The 21,841-nt window shown below is 34.3% G+C and overlaps 1 protein-coding gene across 1 annotated transcript in view; it reads right to left on the bottom strand.

Moving 5' to 3' along the window:
* The window catches only part of LRP1B (LDL receptor related protein 1B), a 1,442,028-nt gene that overhangs the window by 907,308 nt on the left and 512,879 nt on the right, over nucleotides 1-21,841 (bottom strand). Inside the window, exon 6 of the mRNA XM_060151186.1 lies at nucleotides 6,857-7,114. Within this exon, the coding sequence (XP_060007169.1) occupies nucleotides 6,857-7,114 (258 nt within the window). The remainder of the gene's footprint in view (nucleotides 1-6,856; nucleotides 7,115-21,841) is intronic.

The raw sequence follows: 21,841 nt of genomic DNA, 5'->3' as shown, positions 1-21,841 counted from the left end.
AAATTTCCACTTTGATAATTAAAATCCATTAATAAAATAAACAGAAATGTGATAATTAAAATCCATTAATAAAACAAACAGAAATGTGGATCTAGACAAAGCATACTATGAGAATAATGATTTAAAAGTTCTACATGGCAAACAGCAAAATTTGGAGGGGAGTATATTTATATTTAGTGTGTGTGAAATATATTTTATCAAATTCATAGAAAAAATGAATATGAACAATTGAAGCTTAGCACATCTCTAATTTCTGCTTCGGTTAATTTCAAGTATGTCGCCAAACGACAATAATATAGTAATTGAGTTATTTCCAGCCTGGCAACTGAACTAACAATAAAGACCAATTTGTAGAGTAACAGAGTACGCAGACTTAAATTTTTTTTTTTCTTTTCTAGGCATTCGGGTTGGCATTTTATGGTTCTGTACTGATTGTCAATTAGAACAGGTTACTTATTCCAAAGTATAAATTTATGTAATGTTAATATAAAAAATTAACGAATAATTTAATACAATGCCTACAACATTGAGCATATGGTATCAGAAGAATTTTAAAAATTCTCTGGAAATATGTCCTCAGATCAACATCTTTGCTAATTTTAACTGTCTTTTTTTTTTTGAGTTCTCAGTGGACGGTCTGATCACTTTGTTAAAATTCCAGATCCCAGCAAGCATGTGTTGTAATAACTAGCTACACATGCATGCACACACACACACACAGCAGCCATGTCTCAGAAAAAGTGATTTTTATGTTTCCATATAAATATGCTAAATAAAAGATGAGGAACTTTTAAGAAGTATAAAGAGTTTAATAAAACATCCAGTTGCTTATCAAACAGCAGTTAAATAAAAATGCATCTCTGAGAATAAATACTTATGATATCCTTCTTATATGGATGATGTGTTTTGGATTCTTCTCAGCTGTTTCTTAGGGAATAATATAAGACTAGTTTCTATAGCCAAGATTTTTGTGCAAAATTTAGATGTCCACAAAATATGCTGATCAAAAAGTCTGGATTCTACACAGCTAAAACAACAACACGACTTTTTTTTTTGGAGTGGGAAATATAGATCAGAACATATTCTTTTATTTTCTTTCATTTCCTTTTATGTCTCTCATTTTCATTTTATTTAATAAAACAAATCTCACTAATTTATAAGATTAGGATGGTCATCACCATTTCCTCTTCTCCTGAGCTCAGAGCTGCCCAATTTTTGAACTTTCTCTAATGAAATGCTAAAACCAAAATTGATTAATTGCTGAACATACTTCATCTCTCACAAAGAATTAAATGCATACATTTCTAGGGTGGAGGTAATTAACAGGGCTTCTCAGAGGTTGAGAGATACAAAGAACATCCTGACTTTGCTCTTTACTGCTTACCCCAAAAACATTTGGGACCTTGATAATAACTAAGTATACAGGACTGAGATGGGAAGCACATCTACTGTTTTACGCATCTAAGGACCTAAATATAAGATAGTAGAACCTCCTTCTTAAGAAAATGTCTAATCAGACTGAGGGGAGGAGAAAGGTTAAGATTACAAGATGTGTTGTTCTGTTTTGTTCCTGTGCTAAGAATTAATTGACCTCTATTTTAAGACCTTTGGCTCCAATAATGTTTAATTACAACTGCTTTGGGGGGTGGGGAGACTCAAACAGATTTGGATCAAGTTTTTTCCATTGTCATCGAGGTTAGGTTCCAAAACGAATCTATAGGCAAATTTACTGACCCTGGGGAAGTCAGAGATTGAACACAAATAAAAGCCAATAGCTGCTGAACAAACCTATATCTCAAGAACACCAAGATTCACATGAGGCTATTATCTAGATACAGAAAAGATCTTACTTAGCCATAATGCAGACTGGTTTTCCCCATGTCTCTAGTAGTGATTTGGCATGGTCTCTCCAGAAGTTGGTCTTACCCTTGTCCCGTCTAATTCTCCACCCTCATCCTTTACTTGTTACCTACGTTTATTCTAGAACAGACAGGCGTTTGGCTGAAATCTGATTCAAAGGTGAATAAAACACACATCCTAAACTTAAAGTAGTTACCCTTTATTTGGTAATCTGACAGGTAAACACACAAATAAAATATAATGCATTTGTACTATGATGTCCCAGGATCACATAGGAAGGGCTGCTAAGCTCAAAAGAAAAACTTTTGGAAAGGATATTATACCTTAAAACATGAGTAAGAGACACTTGATTATAGGAAATGACAACTATGGCCTATGGTGAAGAACCAGCATATACAAACGCACATGGAAATGAGAAAACAAAGTGCATTAAAGGAAGTGCTAGTATTTTTTTTTTTAGGTAGAACATGTGATTTGAGTGGGCAGAGGCAAGGTAGAGGCAGAGAAGCCGTAAAATGAAGTTTCATTTTTTCCTTAGATAAATGGGAAGCCCCTGAATATTTTGTATTTTAATTTTAAGCAATGGAGCATTACGATCACTCAAGCAGATTTGTCAAGACTGACGTGAACATATAAGTCCACAATGGAGTGGACAACTTCACTAGTAATCATATAAAGGCAAATTAAAACAATGTGAATGACTTTTCTCCAATCAGATGGAGAAAGATAATTGCAGAGGAAAGGTCATAAAAATACTTTATTTACAAGTCACATGCTTAAATACTGCATGCCAAGTTTCTATGATGATTATACCATTCTGTGATACTGTGTAATCTTAGGATGTTGCTGCAAAGTTCCATGATCATCTTGTAAAGTGCAAACTCACTGTGAGCTGACACTATTTGAATCTAGCATTTCTACTCTTATAAGTTGGTTATTTTGTCCCAAGACTATGCCTGCTATGCTTGTATTTACAGTAGGGACACAGCCTGGTCATTTTTGTCCAGTCATAACTTGATGGAGGATGCTTGTGAAGCACTGAAGGCTATGAAATTCCTAGGCTGGGTAGAAGCAAATAGGGAATACTGCACAATTAAGAAAGGCCATTACTCAGTATCTATTGAGATTAAGAGGTCAAGGTTTCCTTTAAATTAAAAAAGTATTACATTTATTTAAGCTCACTGTCTTATCTATAAACTATTTTATACAGTATACATATACAATTTTTGTGATAGGTATATGTGTATAATTATTAATGCACAAAATAAACATTCAGTAAATGTCATCTATTAATATTATATGATTATTAGAGAATTGCTAACTCAAGAGAAAGAAGTAGGGTTGAGAAAAGACATGGGTAAAGTGAATCCAAAAATTATCCAATCAAGGATCAAGGCAGAGGTTCAAATGGAAAATGAGTTAAGCTGATATCGAAACAGACCAAATAAAAGAAAGATAAAAGCCAGTGAATGGGGATAATTCAGAAGCAAAGTGTATAAAGAATAAGCAATCCTTTATAGTTTTTGGCCTGGCACGCTATGCTAGACTGTAGCTGAGCCCATGAATGGATGAAGACAAGCTGGTTAAGTCTAAATTAGAATCCTAATAGTGATACTCAAATTTTGCAGAATACTGAATATACATAAAAACCGAATGAAAGTATCTACTATATACCTGGAAGAGAACAATTGGTCCTGAATCATCTTCCTTAATAAGGGATACACCCAGAAAATAATCTTATCTGTCTCAATCATCTTTGTGCACTTTGTCCTGAGGAAAATAGCTGAGCATCACTACTGTTAGGAATCCCATCATTTTTGCTGATTTTAGGTATCTGTGTTCCTACCACAGTATTCCCTAAGAAAAACTTGGGAGAAATAATTAGTTGTCGTAAATGTACTTTACGTGAATCCCTGGAGAACAAATTTTGCTTACAAAACATTTAATTCCAAAATTTTCTTCAAAATCTAGTATTTTGTAACTTTCAGGCAAAAATACTAGCTAATAAATATCAAGTATCTTTATAAAGAAGAATGAATTCAATTCAAAATATAATCTCTAGCATTTTCCCCAGTGTTCCTTTTGTCAATATAGTTTACTGAGCACATTATTATCAGTCTTCCTCATTCTCTCACAATATTGCTTAGACATGATTCTCAGTATTAAAGGTAGGCCTCCCTAGGTGGCCATATCAGAATCATGTGTTGGGCCTTTTCAAATGACATGGCCTTGGTACAACTCATCTTGTTCACCCCCTTCCAAGATCCTTATACCTCTCTCCCATGTAGACACTGTCTTTGTGAGCCACTGTTACTAATGTTAGTGTACCTGATTGTTTTGGCTGTCTGAAATGAAAAACAAAAGTTGAGACCCCTGGGGCAGTGCGGTGTAGCGAAGGCTAGGAAGTCTGGCCCAAATTCAGAGTCTTGATTTTTCCCTTCAGCATAAGGGGACTAATAATGCCTCCCTATTGCATGTAGTCTTTTAGCACATTTAATAAGTTGTAGATATGATTATTTGTGCTAGACTTGGGAAATTCTTTGAAGGGACCTGTATTTGCCTTTGTTAATGTAGAAGAAAGAACATAGGATTTAGATGTCCTATCTCTGCCTTCTTTTTAGCCATTCAATATTGCCTAACACATCTTAGTTCTGTAGTTAAAATTGTGTCTATTATAAAATGGGAAGAGTATCTCTCCTGCATACTCCACAGAGATGTGGTGGGTATCCAGTGAGATGAGATATGCCATAAAAATTTTAATATTGCAATAAGATGTTTACTAAAATATTATGTAAAATTTAAATTCAAGTCGGTTTGACCTGTAATGATTCTCCTCATAGTAATACTTTGAAAAATAAAAGTTTTATTTTTTTCCAAAAAAGAATGTTTTCTTCAGGTAAATTCAGAGAAAAGTATCTAAAGATAATGAGGGAGGAAAACCTAAAGAGATAATCTCTGGAATAGTGGCTAGTGACAGGTATTCAGGCATACTCCCATCAGTTCATTATTTTTGCTTATATGGTACAACAGAGATTTTAAGTAATTACATATGCAAAGAATATTCAAAATTCATTATCAACTCACAAATTGTCATGGTGAATGCACAGTCCATTGGAAGCTGTCCTGTGACATGTTGATAAAATACATGGCTTACAAGCAATGATAGAGGAGCCCAGCCCAGCTCACACCTCTGTCCCACTCCCATCACTGTATTACTTCCACACATTTAATCACTTCTTTCTAAAGTGACTGGAATTGCATGGCTTAAATCCGACTTCATTAACAACTATTTATTCTAATTAAGATGTTTCCATTGCATTAATTTTGTATAGTTCAAAATGAATGTCTGTTCATCATTTTAGTGAACTACCTAACAAAATCAATCTCTATTTTTCTAGATTTGCCAAGAATTGTTTATAAATCACATGAAATCTAAGTTCTGAATTATTTTCTACAAATATTCTAATGTAGAGTTGCTTAACCAATCTGAGATGTACTATTAAAGTTGTTTAAAAATACATATTAAAGAAAGGATTACTACTATTATTAGGGCATATTAAATGTATAAAAAAAGTTGCTTAAGTAACCTTGGAAAATAATTTTACCCGATGACCTAGTGAATATTCTAGCAATCTGACTGCCAGTATTCCATTGTTAGGGAGAAATACATTTGGATTAGTTAAGGTAATCACTAACATGGCAGAAACCAGAGTCTTTTGTTCAAATGATTTTCAACTGCTGGCTGAGCCAATGTCTGAAATACTCAAATCACACAGAAACATTCCTTGTGCTACTACCAATAGTTATTTACTGTTTATTATGAATTATCATTTCTCCATGGAATCCTTGAAATAGACAGTGTCCACTATTTTCACTAGGCATTTTTGGTCCACTGTCACAATAAATGACCTTATCAATTATTTTAATTATGTTAAGAAAATCTTCAAAATGTTGGATTCTATTTGTTAAACATTTACTTCTGTTCACTTCATATTCCATTTTTCTTACAATCTTTGCCACTGTTTTTATTCAATCTAATCATAATTTTCAAACATTACATAGTACTATTTTCTTGCATTTAATAAGGATCAATAACCAGTCCCTGAAACTGTACATCACAAACATCAATAAAATATGATTACTGAATTCAAATCACCAAACATTCAACATCTGAAAACTAAATTTATTCTATCACAGCACTCTTTTTTTTTCTTCTTGATTGTACATTTCCTTCATTTCTCTACCAAGTTTTATATTGGTAGCATTTATAAGAATAAGTTTTTTCTATAAATCATAAAATAAATGAATACATCTTGAAATTCTCATGCATACTGTTTCCCCAGGCAAGCACAAATAAATTTTTGTACTCTCATGTGGGAGGGGTAGAGAGCAGAATAGTGAGGGGGGGAATGTATGTGCATGTGACAATGTGATATACAGAAAGAGAAAGACAGTTAATAGTTTGTGAATTTCCGACATGAGAAATCAAGTGAATCACAAATTACAAATTACTCTTTAGGAAGAAGATTATAAAAACTCTGATTTACTAGGAAAAAAGTCAACAAACACAGGTAGTTGTTACCAATTAGCATAAAACTTATAGTTTTCAAGGTATTTTAACAAACACTACAGTTGAAGAGCTTATATTATCAAATCTGTTTCTTGTTTTTGGTTGTGGTTGTTGTTTTTTAATCCTACCTTCACTATCACATTGTGAACTATCATTCAGTGAAAAATCACAGTTCTTATCTGCAATAAGCATTAAAGAAAGAATTAAAATTAACCCTTCAATGTACCGCTTACATAAACAGTGCAATTCTTGTGTATATGTGTGTATATGCAAAACACGTAGGGAATATACTTATTTAAGTGCATTCATACTTGCATATATAGCTTTCCAAAAGCCATTAGCTATGCTAGAAAATCTAAGAATCCTGTCTACTGGTCTGCAAATGAAATCCTTAAAGGGTGGCATATAATATAAATCGAAACTCACTGTGAAAGGATTGAAGAATACTGATTGTCCATTCATCTGTTAATCTTCCTGTTTTTGTTATCTGGATACATTTGAGCTGATTTGAAGATTCTCGCGATTCAATCCAACAAATAATATCTTCATTGTAAATAAAATCCAGAGTATGAATTTCGTTTCCATTGACTGAGCTCAGGGTTGCCATTTTACTTCCATTAAGATAGAAAACCTCAATTGTTTCAGAATTTGCAATTAACAGCAAAGGAGGCCTATCTGTAGGTTCTGGAATAAAACAGAAAGAGGAAAGTGAGTTCAGTAAATGAGTCACTTTTTAAAAAATAATTTGGCATTAAAAGTTATCCTATATTTTTAATGCATCTTTACAATTTTAAAAATTCCTTGCCAAAAGTATTTTTTAGTAACCTGGATATGCTTCAGTAAGTATATCACTTCATTTTTTTAAGGACAACATAGTCCACTGAGCATTTCTATTCTTGATTTCCTTAGTCATAATCTGTTGTCTAAATATGAGGACAATGCTATTTGCTTTCACTGTTGGTAAATAAAAGAAATGCTGTGAGTTGTTTTTCTAGCAATGATGATGGATCTGGATTGACCTCTCCATACAGTGTTATAGACTTCCCTTGTGAGCAAGGGCACACTTTTTTGAAGTGGATGTAGGAGGTCAGAAATAGATTCTCTGGAGTGGAACATGCAAAGCTCACAGCCTCATACAAAGAGCACCTGTGACCTCAGGCTCATTGGCTCCCTGACTGACCCCTGGAGCCAAACAATCACACATTTCCTTAGTGACTAGATCATGGTCACTGAACGAGTTCCTTTCACATTTCTTCTCTACAGTCAGGAAAATAAGATTCTCGAGGTAAAAAACCTGTTTACTACCACTTGTTGGAACAATGCATCTTTGCTTGTGCTAGGATTGGTGAGTTTTTGGTAAATACATACTAATTGACCAGAATCACAACACCTTTAACATATAAAGTTAACAGTAAAAGCCCATGTAAAATTAGTGTTGAAAGAGTTTAGCTCTATAATCATATTCAGAGTAGCTTTCGTGCTAATTAGGGAATAGGGAAAATTTGGAAACCTCTAACTTCTCCTTTTTGCTGCCTTACATCCATCGTGTCAACAAATCTCTTTGACTCTGATGTCAAACACATCAGTGACTCCTACTACCATCCTGCCCCAAGCTGCCATCACGTCTCAACCAGATCATTACAACTGCCTTCCAACTGGTTTCTCTGTCTCCATCTATGCCCTCCTCTTCCTGAGTCTATGGCAACACAATAGCCAGTCATATCCTTAAAATGTTAAGACAGATGAAGCAAGTCTTCTGCCCAGTTCCTCAAAGGGTTCCCATTTCAATCAGAGGGAATTCAAAGCCTTTAAAATGGTTTATAAAGCCCTACCTGATGTGTATTCTCATTACTCTTTGACCTCGCTTCCTTCATCTCCTTACTACTCCCACCCTTGTTTATCTTGCTGCACACATACTGGTCTTCTTATCGTTCTGTGAACAAGCCAAGTAAGCTGCCATCTCAGAGGCTCTTCCTTCTTCCTAGAATAATCATCATATTTCAGAATGGCCGACTTGACATGCTGACCTCCTTTTGGGTGTTATTTGGATGTCACCGTTCTGGTGAGGACTTCTCTTACCACTTTATCTTGTAAAAAACTACAAGCCCCTACACTCTCGGTACACCTTCCCGAGTTTATTTTTCACTTATCACTACCATACATTGTATATATCTTATTTATTTCTCTGGTGTATTCTTCTACTTCTGCTGATGTTATCTCTAGCATTTATAAAAAATCTGGAACCTATTGGCCATTCACTACAAATTTTCTGAATAAGACCAAAGGATACATGGAACCCTTACACAGTAGAGTTTGTTAGAGACATTCTGTGAAACGTTACAAAGTAATTTGGATTTCTTAACCTATGGATAGAATCCAGAGAAATACTGTCTCTTCAGAAAATTTCATAAACATTATTAGATCATTCAAGACACTGATACTGAGCACTGTAATGGTAGGAGAAAAGCAAATGTACATGCTACGGCTAATATAATTAAACATGTAACATTTTGAACACATTATTTAATGGTCTTCATCATTTCTTGGGGAAGTAGGAATATCAGGCTCCTTGTGTATCTTTCAAACAGAAGAGCTGTCCAATGAAGATGATTTTGGGTCTTCCCTCACAGGCCTAAAATGTCAACTCTGAAACACATCCTAAGGCCTTCCATGAGTATTTGAATTTTTACTCCTAAGAAATTACTTCAATCAAGCCATAGGATTCTTCTCTGCCTTCAGAAAGGCATTAAATGTTTTTTTATCTTAAAACAACAAAACAAACAAAAGTAAACAACAGTACAACCTCAGTGAGATTATAAACTAAATAGCCCAACAGTTTCTTCCCAGTGGAGAAGTGAACTTGTCCCTGGACTGCTTGGTAAAAACCAACAAAAAGTAAGTCTCAATAATACTAATATTATTTCCATAATAGAGAGTTCTCTTAGAATAATCAGTAAAATTGTGAACTGTCTCTGCTTATGTAACCTTGTCAAGGGACTATATCTGAGCTTGGTTAGCCAGCTGGCTCTCTCTCAATCTCTTAAAGCCATCTTGAATCATGTAATACGTGCCCTTGCCATTCCTTAATGTGGAAGTCTAAACTTGGTCTCTTTTCAACAGTACTAGCTCTGTTTGTTTTCCAGTTGACCTTGGCACTCCTGAAGCCTGTTGGATCATGGATGGATTTCTCAGGTTAGGAAGGGGTCTTAGACAGCTGTGTTATCAGGTTAACAAAGATATACTGACACTAATGTCAGTGCTTATGGTCTTCATTTGACAGCCAAAATGACCTTTAGTGAAATCAGCTCTCATTCAAAAATGAACCACTACTGCCAAGCTTATACAAAGTCCAGATGTAGACAACAATTTCTAAACTGCCTACCAGTCAGTACATTTAAGTATGTCATAAACATTCTTTGAAGAGAGGCTGGAATATGAAGGAACATTGAGTTTCTCTTGAGAAACTGAGATAAAAATAAATTAATGGTCAACACAGGCAATGCTTACTGGACACAGCTAATCAATCTATTTGATTGTTGTAGCTGCTTTTTGAGCGAGTCAGTTGCTTACCTTAATGCAAAATATATCAACCACTGATTTTAAAGCTTCAGATAAACAGAAAGCCAATAAAGAGAAAGTCAGGTGCTTCATAAATTGACATGGTTTGATATAATAATAGTGACTTTTAAAATTCAAATGACACACTGGAGGAAGGATACTTCTAGTGTTAGTTGTGATGTACTTTACTGAAGTAATACTCATGTGTCTCTGCTAATTATTATCTATGGTTTCCCACGTAAGACAAATAAAACATAAGGCCTGATATGGGAGTGGGAGAAGCTACTGAAACACAAGGACCCACAAAAATCATCAGGGGCTAGGGATATAAATCTTTTTTTTTTCCTACTTCATTAAGAAAGGGGGCAGAGGCCTGACAAAGGTTATCCATCTCTACCCGCACTACACTGCTCTCTAGTGGGCATTATTACCATATGCTTCCACATGCCAAGCGAAGATCATCATTAGCTTGGGTAATAATGATAAAACACTGATAAGAATAAATGTGATGCTCATATCAGATGCCACACTTAGAGTCAGTGAACAGTTTCCTTGAAGGAACAGTTAGAAAACACATCAGATGACTTCAGTCAAAGGGTTGTCTACATCAACACTTAATGAGAAGTAATAAATATTAACCTTCCACATAGAAGAGATTGGAACACAAGAAAGCACTCAGTCAACACTCTGGCCTAGAGAATCAAGACTTAAGTTGAATAAACCTCTACGATAGGCTGTCAACTGATTCATGTTGGAGGAGGAAAACTGTCCTCATTCTCTTCACTCCCACCCGTATGTCAACAGCATAAAAAAGAGTATTTTCTCTCCCAAACAGTTATAGAGATGTGTATAATCAGAACATGATTTTTTTCCTATCATGTTATATTAATCAGTGTCATAATTTTTAAAACTGATTAGAAAACTGAGAATTAAAAAGAGAAGCTTGGAAACAAGAAATATCTCATTTGACTAGATTCATAAAAATATCTCTTTAAATTCCAAGCCACTATAACCATATCCTTGCAAACATATCCTTCTCCTCTCATAGTCAAGAATATACTAAAAATGTTTTTATATACTTATAATAATATGATTTTGACATATAGTTGATGTTAAATAAATGTTTTCAGAGTGAATAAAACTAATTTTTACAGCTTCATTTAAACTCCCTATTCTTCCATTCAATTCTAAGAATATTAATTCAGCTAGTTTCATTTTAAGTAATTGGAATTGTGGATTCAGATAATTAAAAATAAATATAAGCCTAATAAATATTTATGTACATAATAAATGTATCTATATCACATACACACATAGAAAAATATGTATTATCTAGTTATACTGTGTTCTGATTCCCCCTAATTAATCCTGTAATTGTGAGCAATTATCTCCAGTGAATGAAGTTAGGTAGGTGCACCTCAATATCTGTTATTTCAAAGATGAGAAAAAAAAAAAAAGAATGAGGTTCAACTGTTTAAAAGGTTAAATGGTAACTTCCATGTAAAGTATATAAAATGAAGAGCCAGACTAAAGCATGGGAAAAGGGAAAATTGTTATCTGTACAGCCCAAAGAATTGGTTTTCAACCAATACAAACTTAAAATAACTTGAAGAAGAATTTAAACAATTTTATTTTTAGTTTATCATATACAAATGTATAAAGTCTTTAATAATAAGGAAAATATGATGAAGTTAGAAATGAGAAGAATGATAACAACTTGTAGCAAAAAATTATGCAAACCCTCATAGGAAGTGAAGTGTAACTATATGCAACGAAAGTGAAGAGCAATCTGTATCAAGAGACTAAATTTAAAAGAAAAGAAAAGAAAACTTCTAAAATTATGCAATGAACAAAAAAAGTTGAATATGAAATACTAGGAGGAAATTATCTAGTTTAAAAAAGAGAAAAAAAGCATTATTCAAATAATATAATAAATTATAGACCAAAGTCAACTAAACCAAACTGAAAATGTGGATAAAGTTAACCATATAAGTGAAAAAAAGATACAGGGCTGGAATATTTTCATTTCCAAAACGTATATGGCCAAATTTGTTTCTCCATTTTCCTCAACTATTTTGTCAATGGAAAAATCTCTTTACTGAGCTGAATGATATTTAGAATACGTACATGCTGTGCCACATGTCAGAGGAAACTATTTTATCAGATTTTACAAAAGAAAAAGTAAAATATGAATCAAATGTGGGAACATTAAAATGCATTAAACAGTTTTCACCTAAGCAAGAAAATGTAATTACTACAACTATACTGTAATTTATCTTAGCACTACCTTTTATTGTCACAATGCATTTATACTAAACTCAATTGACTGGATGAAAATGCTTTATTGTATTTTTTATTTTATTTTTAGAACTTATAGCTCTAAGGTATTCAACTAGTATCTGAAGGGGATCAGCAGGACAGTCTGTCTTCAAGAAAGATATACCTAACAGAAAAATTGATATACATATATATACATCTCTAAATATCTATAAAAGTCTATATTTTTAAAGTCAGGTTTGGTACCTTTCATAAAACATGTATAGTAACATTGAGTTCCAAAGAATGTTTAGATATATCTTGCTATGATTGAATGTTTGAGTCCCCTAAATTCCTATGTTGAAATCCTAACCTCCAAAGATGATGGTATTGGGAGGTGACAGTTGGGAGGTGCTTGGGTCCCAAAGCTGGAACACTTATGAATAAGTCCCTTATAAAAGAGGCTCTAGAGAGATCCCTAGCACTTTCTGCCATGTGAAAATACAATATGTCTGCACCCCAGAAGACAGCCCGCAGCAGACCATGCTGGCACTCTGATCTCAGACTTCCAGCCTCTAGAGAAATAAATTTCTGTTATCTGTAAGTTACCCAGTCTGTGGTATTGTTACAGCATCACAAATGTACAAAAACGTATCTGTTTAATAGAGTTAAAAGTTCCTTAATGATGATGACGTTTGATTTCAGGTTTGCCTTGATGGAAGAACAGGAATTGGACATGCAGAGATTAAAAAAAAAAAAGTTGAAGAAGAAGAAAAAAAGGAAGTCAGGTGAAACAAAGCTTTGACAAAAGCACATATGTGGGAAAGACTCTAAGATGTGTTGGGAAGATACTAACCTCAGTTTTTCAGTTTCTGAGGGTACAACATGCATTAGTGGTGCGAGTACTTCATCATGATAATGACAATAGTAAACTTTTTGAGCATATTTTAGGAGCTAGCTTCATCTTTATCAGTTTATTGTATACTCACAACATCTCTAAGAATCAGGTGCTAATATTACCCACCTTTTATAGGTAAGAAAACTAAGTTATTTAGAGTTTAAGTAACTTGCTTAAGATCACAAAGCTACTAAGTAAAAAGAACTAGATTCAAACTCACACAGAGCTTGCAGTAGCTGAGAAAGTAGGTTGAGAAAACATTACACAAGTCATATAATGTCAAGATGATAAACTTATTTTTAATTTGGGTTGCAATGGAAAGTCAATATAAATTTTAGAAAGCGTATAACGAGCAAAAATATCTTGAAGATCAACTGGGAAATGATACATAGAATAGGATATGCATGAGTAGAATATAGTAGGATAGGTATATTTCCCATTTAATTTCTAAAATTGTTTTTGCTTTTACTTTTAAAGTGGTGTAATATAATTCAAATCAGATGGGAAGGTAGTATGTAAAAATCTTGTTTATACACTGCCTTGGTGGTACTATTCTGGAGTGAGTTTGGAAAGGAGTTAGGTAAAAAGGAAAAGGTATTTCTGTTCTCCTTTAGATTGATGCGATACAGAAAGAAAAAATGACCATGTGTGCCGACATTTCTATTGGAAGCAGGGGCCAGTGGAGAAATGTAAGCCCCAGAGAATCCACAGAGGTTCAGGAACACATTAAATTTCACACATATAAATCAAGAAAGGTATTTATCTTTTTAATTATAAAGAAGGTAATCCAAGGTTATTAGTAAAAAAACAAAACTTATATAGACACAGGTTTTGAATATCTGGATTACTGAACAGGGAAATGCTATTTTAATTTCTCAGAAAATAGGTAGAAGAACCTAAAATGGGTGGTGTTGTGTTCCTACACAGAGATGGGGTGATGTAATAAAGTCGAAGTTTTAAACTGTAGAGACTGTTTTATGTAGATAATAAGGGGCATGGGGTCAAAGATTCTGTGGAAATTTGAGATTTGGGTGACAGGGAGGAACAGGAAAAAAAGCAGAGTCGGTTTTATGAGAAGATGATGGGTTTAGTGCTGGCATATTAGGTCAGTGTTGTCTTTTGTAATCTTGTCTTGGGCATTGTGAAAACTCACTCAGGTAAACTACTGATCAACCTGAATTACAGACTTTAAAACAATGTAACCTTTTTGTTATTTGGATGTTAATAGTGAAATACCGCTACATTCATTTAGAGGATATTTCAATGTGAAATGTGATGACTGAGAAGCAATGAAATATGTTGTTTCGCAGGAATAAGGAACATTTTCTGAACAATTAAAGCCGATAACATCGTGCCACACACACACACACACACACACACACACACACACTAAAAGAGGTTCTCATTTTGCAAATCAGTAGCTCTCACAATTTTCCTGTTTCTTAAAGAGTTGATCCACCAGATCAAGGAAGTATTATATTTCCCCTACTAACTAGAAGGTCTTACTTGGCACATGGTAAGTGGTCAATAAATGAATGACACATAAAGGGCTGTTTGAATATGGATTTGCCAATGTTTTTAAAGATATTTTACTGATTTTTTAAGTTTAAGAATGATAGTGTATTTCAAAAAAATAAATAATGATAGTGTATTTCAATAAAATGACAAAAATAATGCATTGTGATTTTTAATCAGGAAAATGAAATAAACTTAATTATACTGAATTTAATTAATTAAAGTATAAATTTAATTAAATTGAAGGGTTATTTTGGTAAATCTCAAAATCTCAGAGTATGATTCATTCAAATTTTAGGTTACTGAATTAATATTAAAATTAGCAGATAGTCCAGGGATGGTCAATTTGCATTAGTTACTGAGAGGTGGCCTATGGCTACTTTTGAATCTCCTAATCACCTTTCTCATTGTGGCAAACAGAAACTTCTTTAGCTATAGAAGCACATTTTTCCCAATTCAGACATGTCCCTTTAATTTATAAATTGGTAATGATTGAATTTAATAAGTAATAGATATTGGCTCATTTAAAAATTGCTTTACACTTATACTAGGTACCTAGAATAGTCAAATTCACAGAGTCAGAAAGTATACCGGTAGATGCCATGGGCTGGGGGGTGCAGGGGTGCGGAGGGGGAATGCGGAGTTAGTGTTTAATGGGGACAGAGTTTCAGTTTAGAAAGGTGAAAAATTGGGGGGATGCATGATGGTGAGAGTTGCACAACAATGTGAATGTACTTAGTGCCACGGAACTGTACAGTTAAATATGGTTAAAATACTATGTTTTATATTATGTGACTTTTACCACAATAAAAAACAACATTAAAAAAATTGCTTTAAAAATATTTCCAGTTTGAAAGCATGGGTCCTTTAAAAAACCACTTTTGTCTCCTAAAAAGAAAATACTGTCTCAGTGTTTGCATATTTATTTATACATTTAACAAAGATTTATTGAGCATGACTAGCTTCCGCCACGCATTCATCTAGATGCTAGAGATACAGCAGTGAATGAAACTAATAAAATTTTTTGTTTTTGTAGAGCTTACATTTTAGTGGAGGAAAAAGTCAATAAGCAGGTAAACCAATACTATTTAATATTTTTTTGGCAGTGTTAAATTCTATGAAGAAAGGTAAAGCATTGGTAGGAACGTGGATGCAGGCTGTTCTTTAGAGAAAGTAGTACAATTCAGAACATATTTAAAAGTTTGAAACAAAGGGTTTGAGAGAAAGAATGGAGTCAAGGGAGACTCCAGTATTTTGGCTTGGACAATTGGGTGAATGGGGTCACATTAACCAAGATGGCCATCACTGGAGAAAGCATTATTAGGGGAGAGAATCAAGAGCTTGGGACACATAGAGTGATATTTCCATTAAATTTCCAAATGGAGATGGTAAGTTGGATCTCAATATTCAAGTGAATCTGGTGTTCAACAAAGCGCTCAGGGCTGGTGGTAAAAACTGGCAAGTCTCAGTCTCTAGATGTTTAATAAAACCATGGAAGAGGATGTGTTTTTAAAGTCATGATACAGGATGAGAGCACTTAGGAAATCAATAAAAGAAGAGAAGATGTCCAAAGGACTGAACACTGAGTCATGCTGAAAATACTGACAAAATGAGGATTATGCAGCAAAATAAACTGAGGGGGAAAAAAATGCCCAGTAAGGTAAGAGGAGAACTCCAAGAATACACTCTTTAAAAGGGAAAGTATTCAAGAAGGAGACAGGATCAGTTGTGTGCTAAGGACTGATAATTGAGTAATTAAGCAACTAGAGGTCACTGGTAACCTTGACAACAGAGGTTTAAGTAAGTGATAAGAAGGTAAGACCCACTGAAGGAGGAGGAGAAAATAGAGAAAGAGACAACACACTGAGTTTTTCTATAACGGGAAAAGAAAAATGGAGTGGTAGCTGGAGAGAAATACAGTTTAAAAGGAGGTTGTTTTGCAGCCCCTTTACTACATCCTTGTATACTGATGGAAATGATCCAGGAGAAAAGAATATCTTGATGATTCAAGGAATAAAGAAGACAACTGTCTGAGTCTAACTCTTGTACAGGTGAGAGAAGGTAATACTGATGCACAGAGGCTGGGATTGGCCTTAGATAGGATCAAAGTCAGTTTGTTCTTCAATTCAAATAAGAGAAGGATGAAGTGATTAGCTCTAGATTCAGATAGATTGGTAGATGTAGTTCAGGATGAGAAAGTTCTCTTTTGACTGCTTCTGTTTTCTCAGGGGAATATGAAACAAGACCATCATCTTAGAATAAAGAGGAAGGAGGTAGACATCTGAAAATTCATTATCTAGAGGTGGAAAAGGGGAAGGTCATTTAATCTATTTCACTGTTTTCTGACAGGGCTGCCAACAGATGTAAATAGATAACCTGTATTTAAGATCACAATTTTCTACTTTGCTATTAAAAAAAGACTAGTTCTAAATACTCAATGGTGATTATCTACCAAACTTTTAGCTACTTTACTAGATATATATCCCTTGTAATTTGATGGTATGTTCTAAACCTCTAAAGTCTGTTAAGATATAATTTGTCTAATAACTTGGCAAGTATTATTTTTCATGGAAAGCAAAGATGGAGGCTGTGTGAGTCCTAGTGCGAAGAAGAAATGCTCACACACATTTAAAAATGCATTCAATACAATGGATTTTTTCTTCTCAGGACTAAAATGACGTTAAACAGCTTAACTAGGGAGAATATGCAGAATATTTGTTATCAAAGTCAAGGGCAAATATGAACTCTGGGGGAAGAGTGCTCAAGAGACATTCTCTAACTGCTCTTATTACATTGTTGACTGCAACTGATACAGGGGATGCCTTGAAAACTCTCTGAAAAACAAATTTCCCTTATTAGAAAAAATTTTTTTTCTGTCAGGTTTTAAGCTTAGGTTTTCTGAGGATTTCAATAGCACTATACTTACACTTTTCTCAAACAAAACAATAGAAAAATTATACATCCATGTGTAATCTTAAACCATTTGTAATTTCTATGAATTTAAATGTGCCTCATTTCTTTTTGTTTTTCATTATATTTGTCCAATTTTAAGACAAAGAAAGGAAGTTAACTGTAGAACATGACATGATCTATTATATATTTTATATTGAGGATTTAAATATTAGTTCAATCAATAGCTATTCTATAAAAAAATACAATGATAGAAATTTGTACTTATATATTGTATCATTTGTGAAAACAAAATTTACTGATTGTCAAATCTAGAGCCCATAAATGTCGCCATGTAATTCTTTTTTTTTTTTTAACATCTTTATTGAAGAATAATTGCTTTACAATGGTGTGTTAGTTTCTGCTTTATAACAAAGTGAATCAGTTATACATCTACATATGTTCCCATATCTCTTCCCTCTTGCGTCTCCCTCCCTCCCACCCTCCCTATCCCACCCCTCTAGGTGGTCACAAAGCACAGAGCTGATCTCCCTGTGCTATGCGGCTGCTTCCCACTAAATATCTATTTTATATTTGGTAATGTATATATGTTCATGCAACTCTCTCACTTTGTCACAGCTTACCCTTCCCCCTCCCCATATCCTCAAGTCAATTCTCTAGTAGGTCTGTGCCTTTATTTCCGTCTTATCCATAGGTTCTTCATGAACTTTTTAAAATTTTTCCTTAGATTCCATATATATGTGTTAGCATACGGTATTTGTTTTTCTCTTTCTGACTTACTTCACTCTGTATGACGGACTCTAGGTCCATCCACCTCACTACAAATAACTCAATTTCATTTCTTTCTACAGCTGAGTAATATTCCATTGTATATATGTGCCACATCTTCTTTATCCATTCTTCCAATGATGGACAATTAGGTTGCTTCCATGTCCTGACTATTTTAATGAACATTTTGGAACATAACTCTTTTTGAATTATGGTTTTCTCAGGGTATATGCCCAGTAGTGGGATTGCTGGGTCATATGGTAGTTCTATTTGTAGTTTTTTAAGGAACCTCCATACTGTTTTCCATAGTGGCTGTATCAATTTACATTCCAACCAGCAGTGCAAGAGTGTTCCCTTTTCTCCACACCCTCTCCAGCATTTATTGTTTCTAGATTTTTTGATGATGGCCATTCTGACTGGTGTGAGATGATATCTCATTGTAGTTTTTTTTTTTTTTTTTTACATCTTTATTGGGGTATAATTGCTTTACAATGGTGTGTTAGTTTCTGCTTTATAACAAAGTGAATCAGTCATACATAGCCATGTAATTCTTAATATCCAAATAAAGACATCTGCAGCTAGACTGCAGCTAAGATGTTAAGTGGTAAAGAAAATGGAAGACATGTATTTTTTCTGTGTCTAATATTTTTTTAGACTATGGGTAAATCAAAGGTGTCATGACACGTAAAACACATGACAGGTAAGACTGTTATCAATCTTGCAAATTTGTTGCTGGAAAAAAGATTTAAGATATCGAGAAAGGTGTTAGACTGTGAAACTGATGTCCTCCAGGAAACAAAAAATCAAAAACTTAAAAAGAAAAATTTTAAAACCCAGCAAAAACAGACATAGAATATTCATGAGGAGTTTTATACCTCAATACTGGCAAACTCATTAACAGTTGTGTGGGTAGAAAAAAAAGTGTGATGCTTAATTTGGGTAATGGAAATTCCATTAGAAATCCTTGCCCTGTCCTGTCACGGAATGTGAATTCCAACTGAGCAAAGGGCCAGAGAAGATATAGGGTAGGAGTACTCTAAAAAATAGAAAAATACTTTCAATGGCCAGGCCACGTTATCAAAGGGAGTTGTGAAGCTCTAGTATTTGTACAGAACAGAGGCTTAGGATATACTGCCTGATTGCAGGTGGTGTCGCTTATTCTCCAGCTATATTTGCACAGCAAACATGCACTCGGACTGCATGTCTGTCTGAGGAGGGACTGGTTGAGGGAGCACATTTATGGAGATTATGCAGAGCTCCCCAGCCAATTTTGATGCCTCTACTGCAGCAAAGGCAGCTTGAACCCTAAATAACATGATGAAACTGGCAAAAACAAAACAAACCAAAAAACCCCAAAAAACAACCATTACCCTTCGAATCTCTTGCAGCCTTTTGACTTTCCTTTTTTTGATCCTCAATATCCCAATACCCTTATTCTGCTTCCTGAATGTTTAGGAAATTGCTTGCAGCATCCAACAAGCATTTACCCAGCACATACTCTGTTCCAGGCACTGAGCTACTTCTCTGTCACTTACCACTTACCTTAGTGTACATCATTTCCTCCATGCATATGTGACTGAGTAAAAAATGACAAATCTGGATTTCTATTCTGGTGCTGGTCTACTAGGCTTGCTCCTAGCTCAGAGCTTCTCATACACCATCACGTCATCAAGTGTCATTCACAGTTATGCCTCAATGGAATGACAAACTGTGCAGGAACTAGACCTTTGGACTATCTAAAAAGAGTAAAAACTCTAAATAGTGAATCTTCACGTTGTCAAGACATGATCACATATCATTCTGTGGGAAGCCATTCTTAGCCAGATGGTAGACTGAAACAGATCCGATCCATAGTTTCTTAAGTTATCAAGGTCACTAAGACTTAATATGTTACTCTTCCTACGAACACTTAAATTTTAATATGGGGTGTTTCTTTTAGAAAGAAAAAAAAGGCAATTATATTTTAATAACTGAATTCCAAGCATCACAAGTGCTGATTAGTATGATACTCTGAGCAGGGGCTCTTCCTTTTTTTTTTTTTTTTTTTTTTTTAATTCCCAGGCTTGTCCCTTTTTATACAAGTACCAGCCTATTCTGTTCTCCCCATGAGCAGAGCCAGCCTTGACAGAAAACCATGGATGATTCCTCCAACCTTCCAAAAGGACATTTTAAACTATTTATTAGTAGATGATAATAGAGATTAGAAGTAGGAGCCATAGGAAGTTATTTTTTGTTTTATTTCTCTATCTTTCTCTTTTTCTTTCTTTCCTTCCTTCTTTCTTTAAATTGCAGCAAAGAAAGTATTATGAAAACACTCTCTAACACTGTTTGGAGGTGTGCTTCTATGGATTACACAGGGATTATAATTTGTATTTCTTATAGCTAAGAGTTCCATCGCCTAAAAAGTCTCCCCTCACCCTCGCCCAAATCAGTGAACAGCAAAGCATAAGCTGTAACAGAATCTCAAAGTTATTTAATGGACTCTCTTCTCTCATTACTCTGGTTGTTCTGTGGCAAAAAGGTGTACTCTCTCTCATATAGTACCATTTAATGTGGTGACTCAACGATGATGAGCATAGAATTATTTAGTGCTCTTTATTTTGCTACTGCTTTGATGAAATCAATAGAGGCTTATAGGTTCCATAGAACTGAATGCTGGGGTAAATGCCTGCCTTAAGCAAGTGGTTAGGACACTGAAAAGCATAGTCCAAGGAGCCTGAATTTATTAGTTCATTCAAAATTGCCAACAGTTCATAAATTAAACACCCTTAGCTATTATTTTCACTCTCACAGGTTCTGCATGAGTCCCCTGTCAATCCTGGGTGCCCCCATTTAACACATACTTCTATAACAAAATCAGTCTAAATCAGTTAAAAGAAAGTAAGCTAAATTAAAAAACAAACAAAAACACTTTTCATTTTCAGATTTGATGTCATTATTAGAACTCTAATTTTGAAAAATGTAAAAATATACAGGATGCTTTACTGGATTCCTATAGATGCTTGACAGTTACTTTAAACCATCTTTTTTCAAATGACAAGTCCTAACATTTAATTCAAAAATGACTAGTTTTTAACGTGTGTCCCATTCCAAAGTTATGAACAATCCATCATGACATTCACATTCTAGCATGCTTCCTACTACCCAGTAATATCAAGTATGCATGAAGTTATTATTTTTTTTTTTTACATACACTGAGAGTTCTGTAGATTTTCTTCCATTTGGAAATCACCTATTTTGATGTCACACGGATAGGACTAGATTACCTTTGAAATTTTCCCAACTTTGAAACACTTGATTCTATATTTCAGTAGTCAGGGGAAAATCTTACTCAGTGTAGAAAAGAAAAGAATTTGTCTGTACTACATGAATTATCAAGAATGAAAAGGCCTCCTGCCTAACATTAATCTTTTCTCCCAACTGCCACAGGGCCTAAAATCCCCTCCCCCTACTAGAGGTATTTCTTAAAGGTGCTCTTAGGGCTTATGAATTTTACTTGGATTTGG

This window comes from Lagenorhynchus albirostris, chromosome 6, assembly GCF_949774975.1.
Source record: "Lagenorhynchus albirostris chromosome 6, mLagAlb1.1, whole genome shotgun sequence".
In the NCBI taxonomy this organism is placed as follows: domain Eukaryota; kingdom Metazoa; phylum Chordata; class Mammalia; order Artiodactyla; family Delphinidae; genus Lagenorhynchus; species Lagenorhynchus albirostris.
The sequence above is the reverse complement of the archived record's forward strand: the minus strand, read 5'-3'. Positions and strand labels throughout refer to the sequence as shown.